This window comes from Anser anser (assembly GCF_964211835.1).
Source record: "Anser anser genome assembly, chromosome: 2".
Classification (NCBI taxonomy): domain Eukaryota; kingdom Metazoa; phylum Chordata; class Aves; order Anseriformes; family Anatidae; genus Anser; species Anser anser.
In genome coordinates, this window is record NC_139721.1 from 118,219,911 (window position 1) to 118,239,256 (window position 19,346).

The following is a 19,346-nucleotide window of genomic DNA, read 5'->3' on the forward strand; positions in this document are numbered from 1 at the left end:
AGGGACTCTGTTTATTACATTTTCTTGGCCACTTGGGATGAATAGATGGCTGTTTGTTTCACAGCCCACATCTGCCCAACCCCATTCATGGACAAATTCCTGTGAACCTCTGGATTAGGACAGCCAATGCTGTGTTTTCTTAGAAGTTTAACAAGTCTCTTTGCGATTGCTAGAAACCATAACCTCTGCTTTCCTGGAAGTTTGTGTCTCATGGTTGAGTGTCTTCCCTCAGTGAAAGCGTCTACAAGAAAACATCAGGCAAATGGGAGATGTGTCTGTCATGTAGCTTCTTGGTGGAGGAGTAAGAGTTGAGCTGGCTACTTTGACAGCGATGACAAAATAGCAAGAATTATAATAATGTTATTTTATTCTAGTTATCTGCTTGTAGATTTCTGAAACTTATGTTGGAGGCCAGTAATGTTCTGCTAAAGATAAATGAAATCAGCTGGTAGTTCGAAAGTTACCAGGACACACAGATAGCTTAAACTTTTCCCTGTAGGAAAGCAGTTTCTAGATGCTAGACACAGCTTTATTAACTTTCTATTAAAACTGTCTACAACCAGTCAGCTGCATCCAGACCATGCACAGAAAGCTTACTGTGACCTACATAGACTTGGAAGGTGAAGCTTTAATGCAGTGACTGCCAAAGAGCCTGTGCCTCTGTGGAATGTAACTCACCATAAGTGCACCAGTTTCTTGTTGACCTTCAGCATCTCTGCAAAACTCATTGCTGCCTCATCATCCAGCTCATTTTTTGTCAACCTAAGTGGGAGAGAAAACGTTCACTTAAGATGTTATCATTATTTTTCATCCCCCTTCTTTTCCAGCTCATCTGAGACTTAGCTTTAGACAGCCAAAGGGGTGTGTGCTGTTCCTGCCCTGAGCAATTTCTGAAGTCTGGACACACAGACATGCTAAAGAGAAGCCCTGGGGTAAAAGGGACAAGAATATCACATCACTTCTTGGAGCAAAGATCTATCTAATGATATTTTCTCATGATGTTAAGGTGACTAAAAAGTACGTGAGCTGTGGTGGAAAAAGGTGGAGAGGTAGCGACAGCACTGAAGAGGTACAAAACCTGTGAGGATGAAGAATTGAGAGAAGATGGGGAAAGGAAGGTGGAGAGAGTAGAAATAAGCACAGACCAGAACTGCAGGTAGCCACAAGGGGAACTGAGAAGCCCAAACTCAATACTGGACATGACAAAACCAGAGGCAGATGGGTTAAATCACTGCTTTCAGGCAGCAGTCTGCAGAGACACTAACAAGAGGCTCCTGCTCCCATAACTCAAAACTCAACCAATCTTTCTAAAGTTACCCGGTGACACACAGAACCCAGCGTGCACAGTTTCAGTTGCCAGAGGAAGTTGGCTGGACAAGACTCTGTCAAAGGGTCTGTGAACGGCATTGAGTAATGCAAGCGATTGTCAGGAAACTCAAACCTCCCCATAGCCCTCTGCACTCTCACTGGACATGGGCTTGAGGTCTGCAGCTGTAAAAAGTTCCTAAGCCACTGTGTGAAACGTACGGTCTGCTCCCCTGTCAACACAGGACTGCAGCAAAGCTACGACTGGCTTCACCTGAGCACATTCGATGCAAATAGTGGGGTATCCCAAACCACTACACCAAGACCTACGGGAATGTAAGGAGTCCACATCACACACCGAGCTTCCCACAGAAACACTCTAAGTGTAGCAATGCTCCTCCAGGCGGGAAAGCTGATCTGCTACTCATATCCACGTTCTTCCAAAGGGTAGTGAGATACAGGGGATGGGAGAAGGGAGAGGAGGAGGAGCAGATGGGATCAGAGGAAGTAAAACTAGGCTGCAGCTTTCTCTGGAGAAGGAAGAGGAGAAGCAGAGCACACCACTGATTACCAGAATATTTTCACGGAGTTGTTGTGCTGCATGGCTTCAGCAATACTTTTGCCTCCCTCTGACGTGATGCCATTGAATGCGAGACTGTGAAGTGAACAGACACAAAGGCTTAAGAGACAGCCAGCATTACTTGACCCTGTCACTGGCAAACACTAATGAGTATCCTGGACGATCTGTGTCTCAGTGGTCCAGTTCAGTATTTGGCTGCTCCAAAGCTCACACACTTTGCAAACCAGCAGGTCTTTGTCAATTTTACACGGGAGAACAGATCACAGGCTGCTGCCTGATCGCAGGTCTGTCATACAGGCCACAAGGTTTGCTGTCGGTGACTGCAAACTCACTCTAGGGACTGACAGCAGAGATGCAGCCGATGATTTTGAGAGCTGTGGCTTTTAGCAAGGAGAGAGTTGTGCTCAGCAGCACACAGGTTTGTACATGCATTTGTCATCCCAACCCCCTGTACAAACTGGGCACTTTTTCCTTTAAGTGGTGTGTTTTGACTCTTAAACACAATACCTTCTGTTGTGCAGGGAGAGATGAGCTTGTAAATGCATGCTTTCCATTACAAACCACAAACATTTCTTAGTCTGCCCTTCGTTCTTTGAATAGACATTGGCAAAATCATCCAGTTAAAACTTATGCTTCAGGCTTTGTGAGTTCAAAAAGCATTTCCATCCTCAGAAGCTAGGCCAGAGCTTGAAAACAGTGCAAGGCCTCGAAAAAAAAAAAGGCAGAAAGGAGATGAAGCGGGGCAATGGCAAGAATATGTGCTAGCATGAGCCCCTGCTAACTTCTGCTGAGACTGTATACTCTCAGTCCCTCATGACTGAGCCTAAAAATGGCAAATATGCTGAAGTAAGCTGATGTAGCAGGAACTATCTTCTCTTAACCTTTGCATAAAGCTACCATATTGAGCTGGTGCTAGCTGTGCATTTAAATCATGAACCAAGATTAACCGGTGGAATATAAGAAGTGAGCCCCAGTGCAAGTACACTGCAGAGCTGAAGATTCGCCCTGCGCAGGTGCCAGCAAAATGTGGCTGTAGCTTGCAGTTACCCCTCCTTATTTTTGCAAGCACATTCATCAGCATATTTGTTCCCGTCCGAGAATCCCAGGTGTAAGCCAGCTCTGATTCAGGTTCAAACTGTTTGCTTTCAAGTCTGATGCATCTGGATGGATTCTGCAATTAGGGGGAGATGGCTATTTCAGATAGCTTTTAAGTTTAAATATATCTAGGTCACTGCACCTGCTCAGCTTTTAATTTTTTAAGCCCAGCTATAAGCTGACAGAAAGGAGGACAAGCCACCAGCTCTGAAATCCCTGGATCTGAAGTGGCAGCAATAAGCTCCCAAGAGATCCCCAAACTCCCCGAGCGCTGTATTTGTGAAGAAACTGGTGCCATGTGCCACCTTGTGGGGAAACAAAGAAACCTCATCTGTTCCCTCACCAGAGAGGCCAGTGGAACTGGGAGACAAATTGAAAGGATCACCACGATCCCAGTGCTCCAGCTGTGTGGAGGGACTCCAAAACAGCAGCAGCAGCCACAATATGCACCTTGAAATCCCCAGTTGGGATCTGAAAGACAGGCAGGGGAGGGGCTGTCTGTACACTGCTGGCTTCTCCCTGCTGTGCTGCCAACTTCACCCACACTAGGGCTTCCAGAAGGCTAGTTTGAGATTAATTACTGAACCCCAGTGAGATCCACATCTCATTGCCACTGACTTTGTGGTGTTGCAGCTCCACTGGAAGCTTAATTCAGGCTGAACCTGAATTAAAAACACCACAGTCCCTACCCAAACAGTGGATTGTCTAAGACTTACTTTGGTAAGAACTGCTGTATCTTCACCACAGCAACTGTTAACACCGAGCTCCCTTGGAGCCTGGTTCTGCAACAGCTTGTGAATCCTTCTGCTAACGCTCCCAGATCAAAATGGCACCCACTGACCATGTGCCTTCACAAATGCCAGTAACTCTGCGGCATGAGGAGAGGAGGTGCAGAGAGAGGAAAGGATGCCAGCCCTGCAACATTTTTAACTTGCTTTATGGCTGCACGGGGCTTTTCGATTCAAACAACCTGGCCTCTTGCTTGCACCCGGCACCTGTTAGGTACGAAGTGAAGACCACGATACCAGATGGCGTCCCAAGCTAACGAGTGGTGGAAAGAGTCACTGCTTCGAAGCGCGGTGGGAAAGTCAGCGCTATGTCGAGCTGCCAGGCTCGGCTGGGGTTTTACCTCACGTTCGTTAACGTGGGGTGGTTCCTCAGGGCCTCTGCGAACGCCTTTGCGCCTTCGTCTCCAACTTGATTACCCCACATCCTAGTGAAGACAGGAAAGCAGGAGATATCAGGTGTGTTGCCCTGCTGCCCCTCAGCATCGCATTCTCTCTTTTTCTCTCCCTTTCCCTCCCCCCACCAATACTTCCCAGGCTTTGAGGCTTGCAAGAAACCTGGCACGAACCATCCCCACCGAGCCAGGCATGTTCCACTCCCTGCACACCACGCCATCAGCCTCTCTGACTCACCAGTACCCTAAGGCCACAGCACAGAAGCAGCTCTAGGAGACAGCCTGCTGCAGTGCGAATGCTTTTGGGATTGTCTTGCTGTGCTGGGCAAACCCTCAGCAGCCCTCTACCCTTGTGGGGTGAAGGAGTCTTGTGATCTGTACAGTGAGCTGCTGTGACAAATACACAAAGTCCTAAATCCACCTGCTCAGCATTTGCTGTAGGTACCCCTGCTGCAGTTTTCCTGTTACCTGTTGGGCACGGACTGGTTGTTACACAGCTCGAAGTACGGGCCTTGGGAAAGATTCCCTGCACGCACAGCTGCACAGTGACCCGTACCCAAAGGGATGACTTTGGATGAGCTCGATAAGCTCCCCCTTTCCTTCAGAGCAATATGGTAAAATGGTTACAGTTCCTTCAGTGTTATACCCAAGTGGTATCTCCTCTCTCATCAGCTGCCAAGAGAGGGATCAGAATCTCACAGGCACTGTATGACCCTGGGACTCTCCCACATACTTCTAAGGAACGGTATTTCTGATGGAAAAGCAACCCTTGATAACATGAGAGTGCTAAGAGAAGGTAATATGGTAAAAGCTGCACAGGTCTGATCGACATTAAGTAGCAATATCTGGTCAAATCCTTTCCACGCAGACCAACGGTTTTGACAATTCACCATGTATTCTAAGGCTTGAAAGAGTCTCTGCTGAGTTACAATTTTTTCTACAGAGCTCATGCCTTGATGACTCAGAGCTACACTCAGCTTGATGGGTAATTGGTTGGCAGCTCTTAAAATCAATTGAGTTTTGTGGTATCTAAACACAGCCACTTCCAGTAAGTTCCCTAGAATTTCCTTGTCCTTCAGACCCAATGCAGTTTGTCACATAAATGCTGAATATACCTGCTTAAACATGGCTATTCAAGCTATCATAAATCCTTGTGGAGTGACTATTTCCTCCAAAGGAGAAAACAGAAGTCTTTCATTGAAATTACAGCAAGCACAAAGGCACAGCAGACCCATCTGCATGACAACAGCAGTGTGCTTGCTGTTAACTATTCTTGTGAAATGTTGTAGAACAACAAAAATAAAGGCCAAAATCTGATTGTTCAAACCTGATTTTCATATTCGTTACTGTGGTATTCATGATGGCCAAACAAAAGTTTTAATTCCATGTATTTGAGTATTAGACTCTAAGAAGAACATTTTCCTGCGGAGTGAAAAGAAAAACTGGGATTTGCCAGAGGGAAAAAATCAACCCGTCAAGTCTAGCATCTCTTCTAAGAAAGAGGACAGGGATCAAAGCTTTGGAGTACATTGAGATCTCCTTCCAATAACAGGAGGCTCTCAAGTCCAGGACAGAAGGATGATGAGGAGTTCCTTTTTATTCTCAGAGCTCACAAATTTATCAGGACTTGACACAGAATGTTTGACAATCTTAACCTTGACACTCAATAACTAGGTACATCGCCAATAGTCATAAAACCATTCTTTCTTTTGTTTTGTTTTTTAATGACTAAATATTTCTACAACAGCTACAGTGCTGCAAAGGAAATAGCTATCATTACATTCTGTCTTCTTAGTTTGTCTCTCCTTTAAGGTTTCAACAGAACAGGAAGAAAATCATTGTGTGAACTGGAGAACAATAAAGCAGCCCCTGTTTGCCCCGAGTAGAAAATGTGGCTGTGCTTCTTCACCAGTTTGGTCTACAGCTGGAGGGGGAGAAGAAATGGGAGAAGGAGGGAAGGTAAGAATGAAAGAAGAAATCCTAAGGGATTTACAAATGCCTTGCCAAGACCAAGCCCTGAGCATTCCTCCTAAGCACTGAACTTACCCAATTTCAAACATTGTCTTGCTCTTCTGGATGGCCTGGGCGAGGCACTTCCCTCCTTCGCTAGTTATTTTGTTTGCTCCTATTCTGCACAAAACACATGAATTGATGAGGTACATCGCTTACAACAGTACAGCTATTAGAACACCAGCTCATGAAGCAATACAAGCATTTAAGGCTAATTAACTATGGAGGCTAGTTACAGTTATCAAAGATTAACCTGGAGTAAAAAATACTGCAGGCATTTGACCTTCGATTAAACGAAGACATATTTTGTGTGTTGGCCCTCCTAGTAAGATGCATTACTGGGTAGGGTCTTGATTTTGGTGTTCCGTGTGTCAGAAATGAGGCTTAGGAACTGATCCCCAAGACAAGGCTCCCTGCCTGGTTTTTAATCTAACTCATAATATCAGTTGTTGCTGCAGAGTACATGAATTACACGCAGCATGATGCCAGAGGGAGCAGAGCATTTCTTGGTAGTGTAGCTCGAGAGGAGACTGCAGCAGATAAGCACAGACTAATAATTTCAGGTCTTTCTGTTCCGAGCACAGGCTACAGGTGGTGGCACAGGCCAATGCAGCACTGGTCAGTGGCTGGTGCTCTTGGAACACCTTTCCTTTTCTTGGCCTGTGCGGGAGTATCACATGGCTGCAGTCCAAGAAAGAGGCAAGTCTCGATTGCATATACATTACTGTAAAGAACAAACCAACCCTCCAAACCCCTCAAGCCACTGAATTTACATAAATTAAAACTGGTTTGTTTGACTGACTTCAGGCACACGAATATGTATTCTATCCCAAAACAATCTCTGGGCTTACGAGGTAGCCTGACAGAAACTGTCTTCCAACAGGTTTTTTGGTGGAAGTTAGAAGATTAAATAAACAAATCACTCTGTTAAAGCAGTGAGAGAACTGGAGAGCTCTTGGGCTTCAGAATTCTGCAAATATTTTGAGTGGGAAGTATGTGGCCTGTGTGGGGTTTCACAGCAAGTTAGTGGCAGAACAACGCCTAGAACCCAACAATCCCTGGCTGTGGGTTGCTACCTTCATACCAGCAGCTGGCATTGCTGTAGTTACCTTCATTTTCTGCTGTGGTCATAATTAAACCATCGGTTAATGATTTACCTTTATGTCAAATCAGTGTTGTGCATGGCCAGACAGTTATGTGGAGAAGTTCCAGGAATTAAAGGAAACAACTTACCGAGTGAATTTGGGTAATTCCAGTGTTGAGGTATGACACTAGCACAGCGTGACCCCAACGGCCCATAAAAGGCTGGATATAACGAAGCCTGGTGCTAAATGCAAGTGAATTCACCCACTGCAAGGGCCAGCAAGGTTCGTGCACCACTTAAGCCTCACTCGAGTGTTCAAACTGGATTTAAGTAAAGAGTAGGTCTCGTGCTCTCCCCTTTTGCCTACCACCATATTCCACTGATAATGCAATGCAATCTTTACTAAAGACTGTGAATTCAAGAGTTTCACCTGCTGCCATTCACTGCTAGACTACTGTAAAAAAATACATAAATGCAATCGAAGTTATATGTTAGTTGAAACAAAATTTTTGCCTTTTTTCACTCTACCTCCCTTTTCAAGTTGCTTTACCTTAATTATGATACTGTATAAGTATAAAGGAAAAAAAAAGCCCAACTTACTTAACATATTCAAGGCTTGAGCATTCTTCAATGAGTTTCGCAACATATTTGGCTCCAACATCAGTGATTTGATTGTTGTATAAGCTTAAAGAAAAATCACATTGTCAAAAATAGGTTATTCCTGCTGTTACTTTAATATTTACAACCTGGATGTTTTATAAAGCACACAGAGCATCTATCTTTTTTGTACGGCTCTGTACACATGCACAATTGCTTGTATTTCTATTTTGATATGCAGTTAATATTGTGAAGGTCTAGATATAAAATACAAGAGACCAGGCTGTAAATCATGGGAAAATATTTGTACAATTTTTTTAATGCATGGTCTCCTCAAGCAAACAAATCTTCCCTTTATTCCTGTGTCAGTACAGAAATAACACCGCATAAGTCTGAAGAAAAAGAAAACACCAGAAGAATGTATTTTCATTTTTTAAAATGTCATAAAATCCCCTTGCAAATATTAGTGAAGATCAGATACCTGAGCAGATGTACTTACAGTAAGGCACTGGAAGAAGGAGGTCATTCTTGGTATTCACGCTCACTTCTCTAAAAGTCATTTTTATGTAGCCTCTTAACCAAGAGTGGGAAGGCAGAGCTAACATGCCTACCAGCTTTAACTTGATTATGAACTAAAGTTTTTAAAAAAATGTTACTTTATATGTTAAAAAAGGAGGTGTCTTTGGTTCCCACCCCACCTATGCTGTGTCAGCACTATCAGCACTGCAGTTTTATTTTCCAGTATCAATACCTAGTGCTTTGCTCCCAGTTGGTACGTACCCCAAGAAAGTCACAATTTTGTACTTGGAGAGTTCTTCATATAATATCCTTACTCCATGATCTGTGATTTGATTTACACTGAGCCTGGGATGAAAGGAAAGAAAAGAGAGTTAGAATCAATAGAGATTACAAGTGTTCATCCCCCATGAGTTAAGGAATGACTTGAGGTCTGTGCAGTTCCCTCTGACATTTCAATAGGTTCTTATACCACGTATTAAAAGCAATTAAGGGAAATGTGAGCTCATTTTTATATGGTTCACTTCAAAAACAAAAGAAAACAAAAAGCCCCCAAACACCAAGGCAGTGTTCTGGAAGCTGTCCATAGGCCTGAAAACCATAAAATGTGGTAAGTCAGAAACCAGAGACAAACACCTCATCTTCTTCCCGTGCTTAGTGATTGCAGAAATTCCACTTGATGCTAGCAAAAACAAACTTTCCAGAGCACTCTTGCAACCTTCTCTCTGGGTACCTAGTTAAAGCCAGACGTCTTGAAAGGCACAACACTTTCAGGCTCCACTGAATAAAGGTTGTGAAAAGCTCTGGCCAGGAAATGGAACTGCAGTCCCATAGGTATGCTAGATGTTTCCAATTTATTGTCCCAATTACACTCAAAACAAATCAATGTCAGTCACTCACGGAATGAAAATACTTTTTTTTTTTTTAAACAAAACAAAACAAAACAAAAACAACTGAAGCTTTTTCACTGTGGCTAACTGGACAGGTTCCTGTGAAACATTCCAATTCTGACAAATCACATTTTCTAAGGAGAACTGTCCCAGTGAAAACATTTTGACCAGCTTTAGTTTCTACACAAACTCTGAAGCTGAGAGCTCCTATCGCCAGCAGCCTCCTGGGCTCTTGCTGGTTGGTAACGTGGTCACTTTGAAACACACTCGCACAAAGGAGAAATCAGGATGGCATTTCCCCACATCAGAGCAGACTGATTCTTTGAAAGGGATCATTAAGCTCTTGGAAACCTTTCACTTCTAATGACCAAGTTCTGTAGGACAGGAAAAGTCCTAACATGAGAAAAATCCACAAAGACAAGGTGGGTGCCTAACAGTCTGGTGAGGTGCTGCAGACAGCGTTAAGCTCCCACTGTGCAGGGCATGATTGTGTGATACGGACAAAGAACAAAAGACTGTCCTTTTCTTCTTTGTTTTGTTTTGCAGACTTACGCTTTTTTTCCCTAAGTTTCCCTATTGCTTTCTTTTGGGAGGTCAGCTGATTCGCAGCCTACTGGAGACACCGAGCATCAATTGCTTTGATCTAGTTCTAGAAGACTTATAGAAGGGGAAAAAAAAGGCAGAGCAAAGCCAATCAAGAGTAATAAATCCATTCATTAAAAAAATATAAAAATCTCATGAGGCTGAAGGAACTTCAAAAAATAAATACTTGAAGTTCCTGTTTTTCTGCACCTGAATATTTGGCCAAATAAGGCATGGCTACATTATACAACCTCAGCAGGTGGAACAATGTGGCCTGTGATGTTAGAGGTGGAATTAGTTTGCCCCGATCACACCAGCTCATGTCCTCCCTCCACATCACCTCAGGGAAATACCACAACTAACACTTGAGCTACATCCTTTCATGAAGTACTACATGTCAGCTTTTATTCTGTGAAAGCCAGACATCTTGGCAGGACGTAAAAGCAAGACATTCACAGCATTTGATCATGGGTTACTGTGAATGGCAGATTCTCTCTCACCCTGTATGTCCAAGGGCAGAGACAGGCTCAGACAATCTTCAGATATAGGAGGAAGAATTTCTGTTTCCTTTCTTCTCCCCTAAGCACTTTCTCCCATAAAAATCCACTTTTGAGAAAAAAAGTTTGTGATAGAGCTAACTAACAGGCTTAAACAGTCCTGGCTTCTAAGGACTTCTTACCACCTTTTCTGTTCGAGTTTCCAAATTCACTTGCCCCTGCTCCTGTGGCTGACTGAACAAATATTTCATAAGACCTGAAAGTGGCAGAGTTGGGGGTAGTCAAACCTCTAATCCAAATCATGCTGCATGAGGCTATTTCCAGGGTTTGATTTCTGCTTTCAAGGCCAACTGCACTTTAATTTCCAGCAGCAGTGAGAATTTTCATGTTTCTCCGCTTTCAAGATCACCTCCTCTAGCCCCGCTGTTAGTGGAATAAACCAAGGCTAAGCAGGAACCAGCTCATACAAACTCCTACCTGATCACGGCAAGTTTGCTGAAACAGGGCAGCAGCTGTTTTATTCCATAGTCATTGATGTTGTTGTTGTCCAAATCCAGAGCCAGGCGCTTCTGGAAGTGGTGCACGACAAAGGAAATGGCACTGCAGTCAGCAGAGTAGGCATTGCAGTATGTCAGCTTGATGTAATTGGCGTGCATGCGTTTGGCAGCCAGCTTCCCCACTTTCTCGCTTTGAGTCTCATAAAGGCACCTCAGCATCCAAACAAAATTTGGCTGGACCTGAATCTGATTGTAGTTGAGGAGCCTGGACCGAGTGAGGCCCTTCAGGTGGGATTTCATGCTCTCCCCAAGGTATGTGATGAGTGTCTTTCTCTTCCTCTTAATGACTGCAGGCAAAACTAAGTGCCTGAAGAGCTTCTGCTTGGATCTGGAAAGCAGGCCACAAAGGAAAAGGTTGGTAAAATGGAAGTGTTCGTTGTTTCGGAAAGGATCCTCCCCTGCCAGGTGTTTCTTCAACCAAGGGATGTGAAGGCAAGAAGGCTGGGCAGTCTCAGTGGAAGAGCATTCATTGAAAAACTGAAGTAACTCCTTGGTGCCTACTCTCTCTTCAATAACCACGAACAAAGCTGTGAAAAAAGACTGAAGGGTTAAGTGCAAGAACTCATAAGTGGACTGACTGTCAAAGCCAGTATAACCTTTAACTGTCCTGAGAAAACCCAATTGCAAATCTTCTTCAGAGATGTTTGCTGCTGTGACCTCCTCCTGCTCGAAGATAAAGAAGGAGTTCCCCATCCCTCTGTATGCAATTTTACCCAAGGCTAGAAGGGTTTCCTTTCTTGCTTTGAACATCTCTGCTTGACTCCTGGTGTTGTTCTTCAGCAAACTTGTTTTCAGAGACCGGTTCAGATGGACTTCAACCATTAGCAGAAACACATCTGTCAACGTAACAGAACAGTCTGGAAGTTCGTGGCTGTCATACATGGAATGGAAGTGTTCGTAGCATTTAAAGATAATCCAACAAAATAAAGGCACTGAGCACAAACTGCAGAGATTGGGGTTAGCTTCCAGCTGGTTCAATACCAGTGTTCGTTGCCCCTCATCTTTGAAAAACATGGCAGTGTATTCCTTCAGGTTACTGCTGGAGAAACCACGGAGCAACACCTTCTTTCTAATGATGTTTCTTTGGATCTCAGTTCCCGTCCGTGCTGTAAGAATTTTCTTGGATCCCTTAAGAAGCTTTCCTCTGAGTAGGCTTACCAGCAGCACCAGGGGGTGGATGGGTTCATCGGGTGAACACATCTCAGGAACACTACTGAGATCAAAGTTGGAATAGATCTCATCAAAGCCATCAAACGTGAAAAGAACCGTATGAGGGAATTGCAAGATGTGATGGAACACCTCTGCGGGGTCCTGGTCTGGGTAGCAATTATATTTGAAGAGCAAGTCTTTCAAACATACGGCTTCATCTTCCTTAAAGCAACTAAACATTCTACATCGGAAACGGAAGAAAAATTTGGCCCCTATATCCAACTGTTTTCTGGCCCACAGGCTTTGTATCTTCTGCAGTAAGATAGATTTTCCAATTCCCGCATCGCCGAAGACATAAATAGTCTCTCCATCCTCATTAATTAGCCCAACTGCATCATCAAAAAGGGCTTCTAATTGACACACTTCACCTAGGCTCTCATTGGTGAAACTGACCATCTCCATAATACTGTTAGAGTAAGTTTCTTCAAGCAGCATCTCTTCCCTCTGAGCATACGACATAACAAACTTGGAGTCTCGTCCCAGCTCATGTCTGAGTTTCTGGCAATACCTGCTAACTAAAAAGACAGTGAAGTGTTATTAAAAAGCCTGTTGCATATGATGGCTCACCTCCGTGGGAACTGTGAGGGGCAATAAGTTAAAATAATTCTTCTGTAAAATCAGTTCTTTGGCAGATTACTTCTATGGCTTTGGGCCGCCATCATTAGTCTCTTGGAAAAATCAGAGATTTGCTAATGAAATTGCTGATGAAAGAGGTAACGTGTAAGTCACCGTCTCCTGAAAACCAGTACTGGCTCCAAGACACTGCAATGCATTAGGAGGCTTCCAACTTTAGCTGAGACTCTAAGTCAAGCCCTTGAACCTTTGTTAAAGATTTGTCTCTGCGAAGACAGGGGGTTTTGGTCACAGATTAGTTTTGGCATCTGCCTTTTTACTCCATTTATATTCTACCTGTTACTTCTATCAGGCAGGTGGTCATTCTTTCCTAACTTGTTTGGTAATTTTTATTATTGCAAATAGAAAGCATGTCCTTTAGAAAGCAGGCATCTCAAAAGATCTTTTTTAGGCTGACACAGAAAATGAAAGTCCTAGTTATTGTGCAATGTTGCATTGGGTTTTTATTGCAACAGAAGCTTTACTTCTGATGGAGGCAAAGTAATGCTTGTATATTTATATAGTACGAAAAGACCTCTCAAGAGCAAAACAGGTATTCCTGCTATACTTTAAGTCTGACTTTAAGTCTAAGGCATCATTTAGGATCATAGAATAATTCAGGTTGGAAGGGACTCTGGGATGTCTTAAGTCCAACCTCCTGCTCAGAAGAGGACCTTCTAGGAGATGAGATAAGGTTATTCACGGCTTTATCTAATGGGATCTTGAAAACCCCAAGGACAGACACTCCACAGCCTCTCTGGGCAGCCTGCCTCATTGCTGACTGCCCTCACCATGGCACACTGGCTATTCCATTGCCAAAACAAGACAGTGGTGCTAATAAACCATAGGTGGCACAAGGTGGATATGCCATCATGCTATATATCCACAAACAAATAGAGAAAGAGCTTGACTTTACCAAAACATGGCATTAAATCAACATGACTGTTGCATTATACGGTGTGCCTTTTAATTCTTTGGCTACCACTAGTAGCAAACACAGCACGTTCACATGTATTTTCTCTGGCTATGCCTTCCTAGACTCTCTTATTCTCCCATCACCTGGTTAGAGCTTCCTACACAGTGGGGCAAGTCTAACGAAAGGGATATAGATGCATGGCCTTACCTGGATCTGTGTTTACCACAGGTCTGCTACAAATATTCTCTGAAGGCTCGTAACCTATTTCATCCAGCCAAGGCTGAAGTTCATAGTAAGCATCAGTGACTTTCTGTAGGACACGGATGAAATATTCTGAAACTTCTTCTCCCTTGCTTTGAACCAAGTCTAGGATTTTGCGAACCTGAAGAAACAACACGTGAAATATCATTGATGCATAGTGATAACTGTTACACTGCTGGACTGTTTTAGGATCCCTTTTGGACTGGAACAAGATACTAAAATCAAAACTGATGCTTAAAGAACTTGAATTCAAAATCTAGCTCTGAATTTCAACCATCAAAAACCTCACTTACTGCTTGTATTTGGATGTTGCAAGAAAGTCAGCTCTGCAGATTAAGGTCCTGACTTGTAGCTAAATCATATGCTAAAAAAAACAACGTGGATAAATACTTCTCCTCAATAGGGAATCTGAAGGATTAGCTCAGCCTGGCTGAGTATATTTTAAATCCCAGGCTGGTTAAAACAAAAAAGATGGAGGGGTTTTCTCAGTGACCTAAATTCATCCCTCTGATTTGTATATATTCCACTCACATTTAGATTTACCTCTGGATCCTGCTAGATCCACAGTGGGGCAGGCAGAAACTCTCTCTGGATCTTAATGCAGATCCAAAAAACCTACAATTCTTTCTTTTAACACAGCAAGCCAATACAGCAAGCTATCTCTGTACAATTTACTTGTTGCCTGCAACTGTTATTGAAACTAATGGCTACCAAACAGTGTCTGGAGCAGCTCAAGGCGAATCCTTCCAAAGGCAAACCAGAGCCTGATCTCTGTGCAACCAGTACAAGGCAACCCCAGTACCGAATCCTCCTCAGGACAGAGCAATCATTTTGGGGCCCAATTTGAATGTTTGGATCCTCTTCTTGCTGAGAATGAATCAAGAATTCAGTTCTAAAGCAAAGGGTTTCTAGAGACTATGGCCTCCTGTGAGCATAAAGCAGGGTGAGTTACAGGGACACAGCAAAAGCACGGCATTTTTTTGACAATTTGTATGCTCTAAAAAACAATTTTAACCCTTCCAGACAGGCTCCCACAGAGTCCAGTTCACTTACTATTGTGGCCTGCTCCCTGTCTCTGCTTAGAGTCCTGATGCACGGCCTCCCCCTCAGCTTTGTTACAACAATCATGTATATTATGCTGAACAAAAAGAAATGGAGATGATCGTACAGTGTGCATTTATTCAGCTTTGACCTTACACACAGTGAGCACTGTGTTAGCGTTTCAGCTCGCCAGCAAGAATGATTATTTTATGAAAATCTGCACTGTTAGTTAAGTCCAAGGTCTCTGAATTCTTTATGGTTTGCCTGCCCCTAGTTGTGATACTATTCTGAAGCTGCATGACTGGTCAGGGAATGAAGAGCTTGTTTTGGGTCACGATGCAAAGAGCAACTGTGCACATCTGATGATCTTCTCCTATCAAAAGAACAGAAATTAATTTTTGCTACTGATGCCCACAGATGAATTCCAAACCCCAACGTGCCAGGATGTATCAATTTTACAGACAAATGTTTACAATGTCCGTAAGTCTTTAAAGAGAAGGGAGGGTGTGCACGTGGACAACACGCAATGATGAGCTTCTAAAATAATATTTAATTTCCATCTCCTCCTGTAGAGCAGGCTGATCTGTCCCATGGCGTCCTGAAGTAGATTTTTCTTGCAATACTCTACATTATAATGAAGGCTTGTGTGCAGCAAGCTACACTCTGACGGCCACTGTGGTCACCTCCGTATCTGAGGACAAAGCTGCAGCTGGGGACACAGAGCAGCAATTATCAACCTGCTTGCTTTTGCAGCTGCCATCAGGCTTACAAGCAGTGCCAGCAGTGCTGGAAAGAGATGTGGTAGATATGCTTGTCCAGAAGGAATGGGGTGGGGAGTCTCCAAAATAACAAAGACTGGGAAAGACATCAAGCCCATAAAACCCAACAGTAAAGTTGAAAGTAACAGAACGTTCAAGTTGGCTAGTGAAATAAAAATAATACCTTATCTGCTTGAGTTGGAAATTGAACAACAATCTCGGCGTCCTCGGTGGAGAAGTACTCATTGTTAATCAAGTTGTCAATCAAACACTGCGTGTTTCGGATTTTACTGACCAGAAGCTCTCGGTATATCTTCAGCAAAGCAATGAAGGACGGAGGGCTTGTTCCTGGAGGTTTTTCCACAGAAATCTCCAAGTTAGCACAGAGTTGGCCTTCCATAGTTGAGACAGCAAGAAGCTGCTCCGTCTAGCCTCATCTTTGACAAACTGTTTGTCTGTAGTGAAGTGTCAGCTTGGGGTTAGCTTCAAGGAAACAGGCGATCTCTCCTTCACGTTACTGAGCCTGTAAAAGTAATTGCAAAGAGCCTCAATTTAAACGTTATCCTGGGCAGATACATCCCTCAAGTAGCCATCAAAGAATAACTACATCTTCTGCAAAACACCACTGACAATTTTATCCAAAAAACCCAACCTAATATCTTCCTCACGTACTTCCAATCATTTGTTCAGTTTTTGGAAAAAAAAAATTAACTACTGCAGGCAATCTCCCCTGTAATATAAATACTTCACTGCAGCTTGCCTCAAACAACAACACTTGCATCTGCTTTGTTAACTGCCTGTTCTTCGTGCATAATTGAATATTTTTATTAGCTTTTCGTGTTTCAATAGACAAAGCAGGGCATCTGTCCAAACACAGCTCGACAAGGAAATAAAGGGAATAAAATTATATTTCATAGCAATTAATTCTGTAGGAAGAATTAATTTATAGTAGCAACTCCCTTTGTTTTCGGTTACAACAAAAGTCTCTGTGTAAAATTTTGCCAGTAGGGGAACTGTCCTCCTAAGTGAGGCCTTGTGAACTCTCTGACAGTCCTAGCTAAAGGAAGGAGAAGCGTTCAGCTTCAGGGCAGGTTTGAGAGGCAGTCCATTTAGCTACTGTTTAGCCATGGACCTTGTACACACAATTTCCCTTGCAAAAAGGAGATACTTTGCAAGATCACGACCAAATGATCTCCACACAGACAATGAGAATTTGCACGATTGACAGGAATTTCTAGGAATTTCAGTAACAGAGGAAAAAGTACTGCTGCTTCAGCAGGTCAAGGGATATTTGGAAGAATGTTCTTAGATGCTGATTATAGACATATCGACAAAAACAAAGCACAAAGTCCTTCCTCGACAACTCTGTAAAGGTGCCAGCTTCGCAGTTTCAGAATTCCCATGATTTCCCAGGATGGCGCTGGCAAACTTTCCGAATGGTCCCCAGCACCCCCCTGACAAGGAACAGCCGAGGCCTTCTTCCAGGTCCCAGATCCGTCCAGGTGAGCTGCTACTGGCACGACCTCACTTCTGTGGGGTTCCATACCAGAAGCTGCAGTCTGCATCAGCGTAGCTTCTCCTCCTTGGTGCTGGGGAAAGATGCGGTGTAAAACACCACGTTTCAGCACCAAACAGCCTAGCTCCTCCGATTTCAAGAGGTTGTAACGCGTGGTTGCTGACCTGCACAGATGAGCCCCCCAGAGGCTGAGAGCAGGCAAATCCCCGGCACAACCGTTCGGGATCGCAGCCAACTCCAGAACTGCAGAACTCTTTCAACCAAACGCGATGTGACCAAGTGAGCTGGCTTTCTTACCACGAGTGAGTGACTGCATCTATTCAGACAAATCAACCTTTCATTGCACCATGCACATGACCCACCAGATCGAGTGGCTGACTTCTGAGTCACTCAGCTTCCTAGAAGCCATGCTGGCACATCCCTTTGTTTAAGAAAACACATTTCAGAAATGAACTCTATCATGAAGACCAAACAATGTTGAAAACATCATTTCCTCTAAAGCTTTTGCAAGCTTTCAGTTAAAGAGATAGAGTCACCTTTAAAACACAGGCAACAGAAACACTAACACTTTTCTCTCAGGACACTGCACCTACCCAACATTTCCTGCTGGCTTTGGTTGCTCTAGGACCACGTTATCCTAATGCCCGTTTTCTTCCTAGTTTGTGAGGACTGAGGCAAACATCCAGGAACCTGTAACACTGAACCAAGTGCTGCCACGGGTACAAAATAAACAGAAATATTTTCTTTACTCTTTCAGACCCATCTACAAAGAAAGTAAGGAAAAAAAAAAAAACACAGCAAAAAGACAAGAACATGGAAAATATGGAAAGATCAGACGGTCTCAAATATGCCTGCCCCTCATTTGAGTGAGTCTACGTCAGTAAAGAACATGGTTGCTATTAGAAGGGGTTGGCATTGGTATGCTGCATGAGAAAGCACATTCCCTTTCACATAGAGTGAATTGCAAGACAGTGGAGAGGAATCAGAAAAGTATTTACGGTGAAGGCAAGCATCAGGGGAGAAAGGGAGAAAAAGCACAAAGGCAGAACAGGGAAGCTAGAGCTGGCAATATTAAATCCGCGCATGATGACGTACTCACTGATATTTTCTGTAGGAATATTAAGTTCAAGATTAAAAAAAAAAAAAAAAGACAGTATTGGAGAAAACAGTAACTTTCACCAGTATCTTTCAGTAAAGAAAATGGAAAATTTCCACCATCCCCAGACAAAGAAAATGTCACGCCAGATGAAGAGCTGAGCGCCTGAAGTGGTGTTGGAACAGACCTATCTCCTGGCACATGCAGTTAACAGCAAGGCAGGTACCTGCATGTTTGTAACAAAGTGCTACATGAGGAAACTTCAGGTCCTACCCAGACTAAAGCAAACACAAAAATGTTTTACAGTAGCACTTTTAGGTGCAGCAGCACCTACAAGTCCTTGCCAGTGTGGGAATGTGCTTATTCTTTCAGAAAAACTGTCCATAGGATTCGGACATACACAATTCTGCTTTGCTAGCTTCAGGTTTTTTGAAGCAGGAGACCAACGTGTTGACATTATGAGGTATCAGACTTATCTGCAAGTCTGTCATCTCTTTCTGGAAAGAGTCCCAGCTTCCACGGTGCTTTACAATGGCCTCTTTGAGTGATGGATCACAGGGTTACAACATACTGAGTCTCCTCTTACAAGGTTCTGTTAGTTTTATAATGCTAGCTTACACAGCTAGCATGTTTAAAGGGAAACGCTTATGTGGCTTAGAAATGTATGTTGAAAACAATCACTTGTTAGTCCATGGAGCGTGTATAGTGTTTTCTTTCTTATCTCAGGCACTCCAGCTGCTGGGTCCAATTCCTGTGCATCAGTCATAGGGATGCTGGAAGAAAAGGCTGAGGCGTACATTAATATGGGGACACCTCCGTGCACCGACCAACGTCTGAAAACATCCTCTGTTGAGAACCACTGCCTCATTTAACAGCCATTCCATTTCTGAAAGGCCTAATGAATAAAATCATTCCTAAAAGCCACCCTGAGCTTCTTACAATCCTTTTTAGGGTATCACTAAGTTACAGTAAAGAGAGATCTAACACAGATTCTAACAGCAACAGCTGAACATGAGCACTGAGGTTTGTACAAAGGGCATATAC

The 19,346-nt window shown here is 43.4% G+C and overlaps 1 protein-coding gene across 5 annotated transcripts in view; it reads right to left on the reverse strand.

The window, feature by feature from the left end:
• Positions 1-19,346, reverse strand: part of NOD1 (nucleotide binding oligomerization domain containing 1) — a 37,554-nt gene that overhangs the window by 14,841 nt on the left and 3,367 nt on the right. Inside the window, exons 1-10 of one of the 5 annotated variants that reach the window (XM_083825053.1) lie at positions 17,800-19,334; positions 15,875-16,213; positions 13,838-14,012; positions 10,814-12,617; positions 8,632-8,715; positions 7,855-7,938; positions 6,207-6,290; positions 4,110-4,193; positions 1,877-1,960; positions 679-762 (exon numbers count right to left, since the gene is read on the reverse strand). In XM_083825053.1, the coding sequence (XP_083681179.1) occupies positions 679-762; positions 1,877-1,960; positions 4,110-4,193; positions 6,207-6,290; positions 7,855-7,938; positions 8,632-8,715; positions 10,814-12,617; positions 13,838-14,012; positions 15,875-16,090 (2,699 nt within the window). In that variant the 5' untranslated portion in view covers positions 16,091-16,213; positions 17,800-19,334. Of the gene's footprint in view, positions 1-678; positions 763-1,876; positions 1,961-3,975; positions 4,194-6,206; positions 6,291-7,854; positions 7,939-8,631; positions 8,716-10,813; positions 12,618-13,837; positions 14,013-15,874; positions 16,214-17,799; positions 19,335-19,346 lie in introns of those variants that run through there. The other 4 variants (XM_083825052.1, XM_083825054.1, XR_014580057.1 and 1 more) reach the window with 4 other exon arrangements.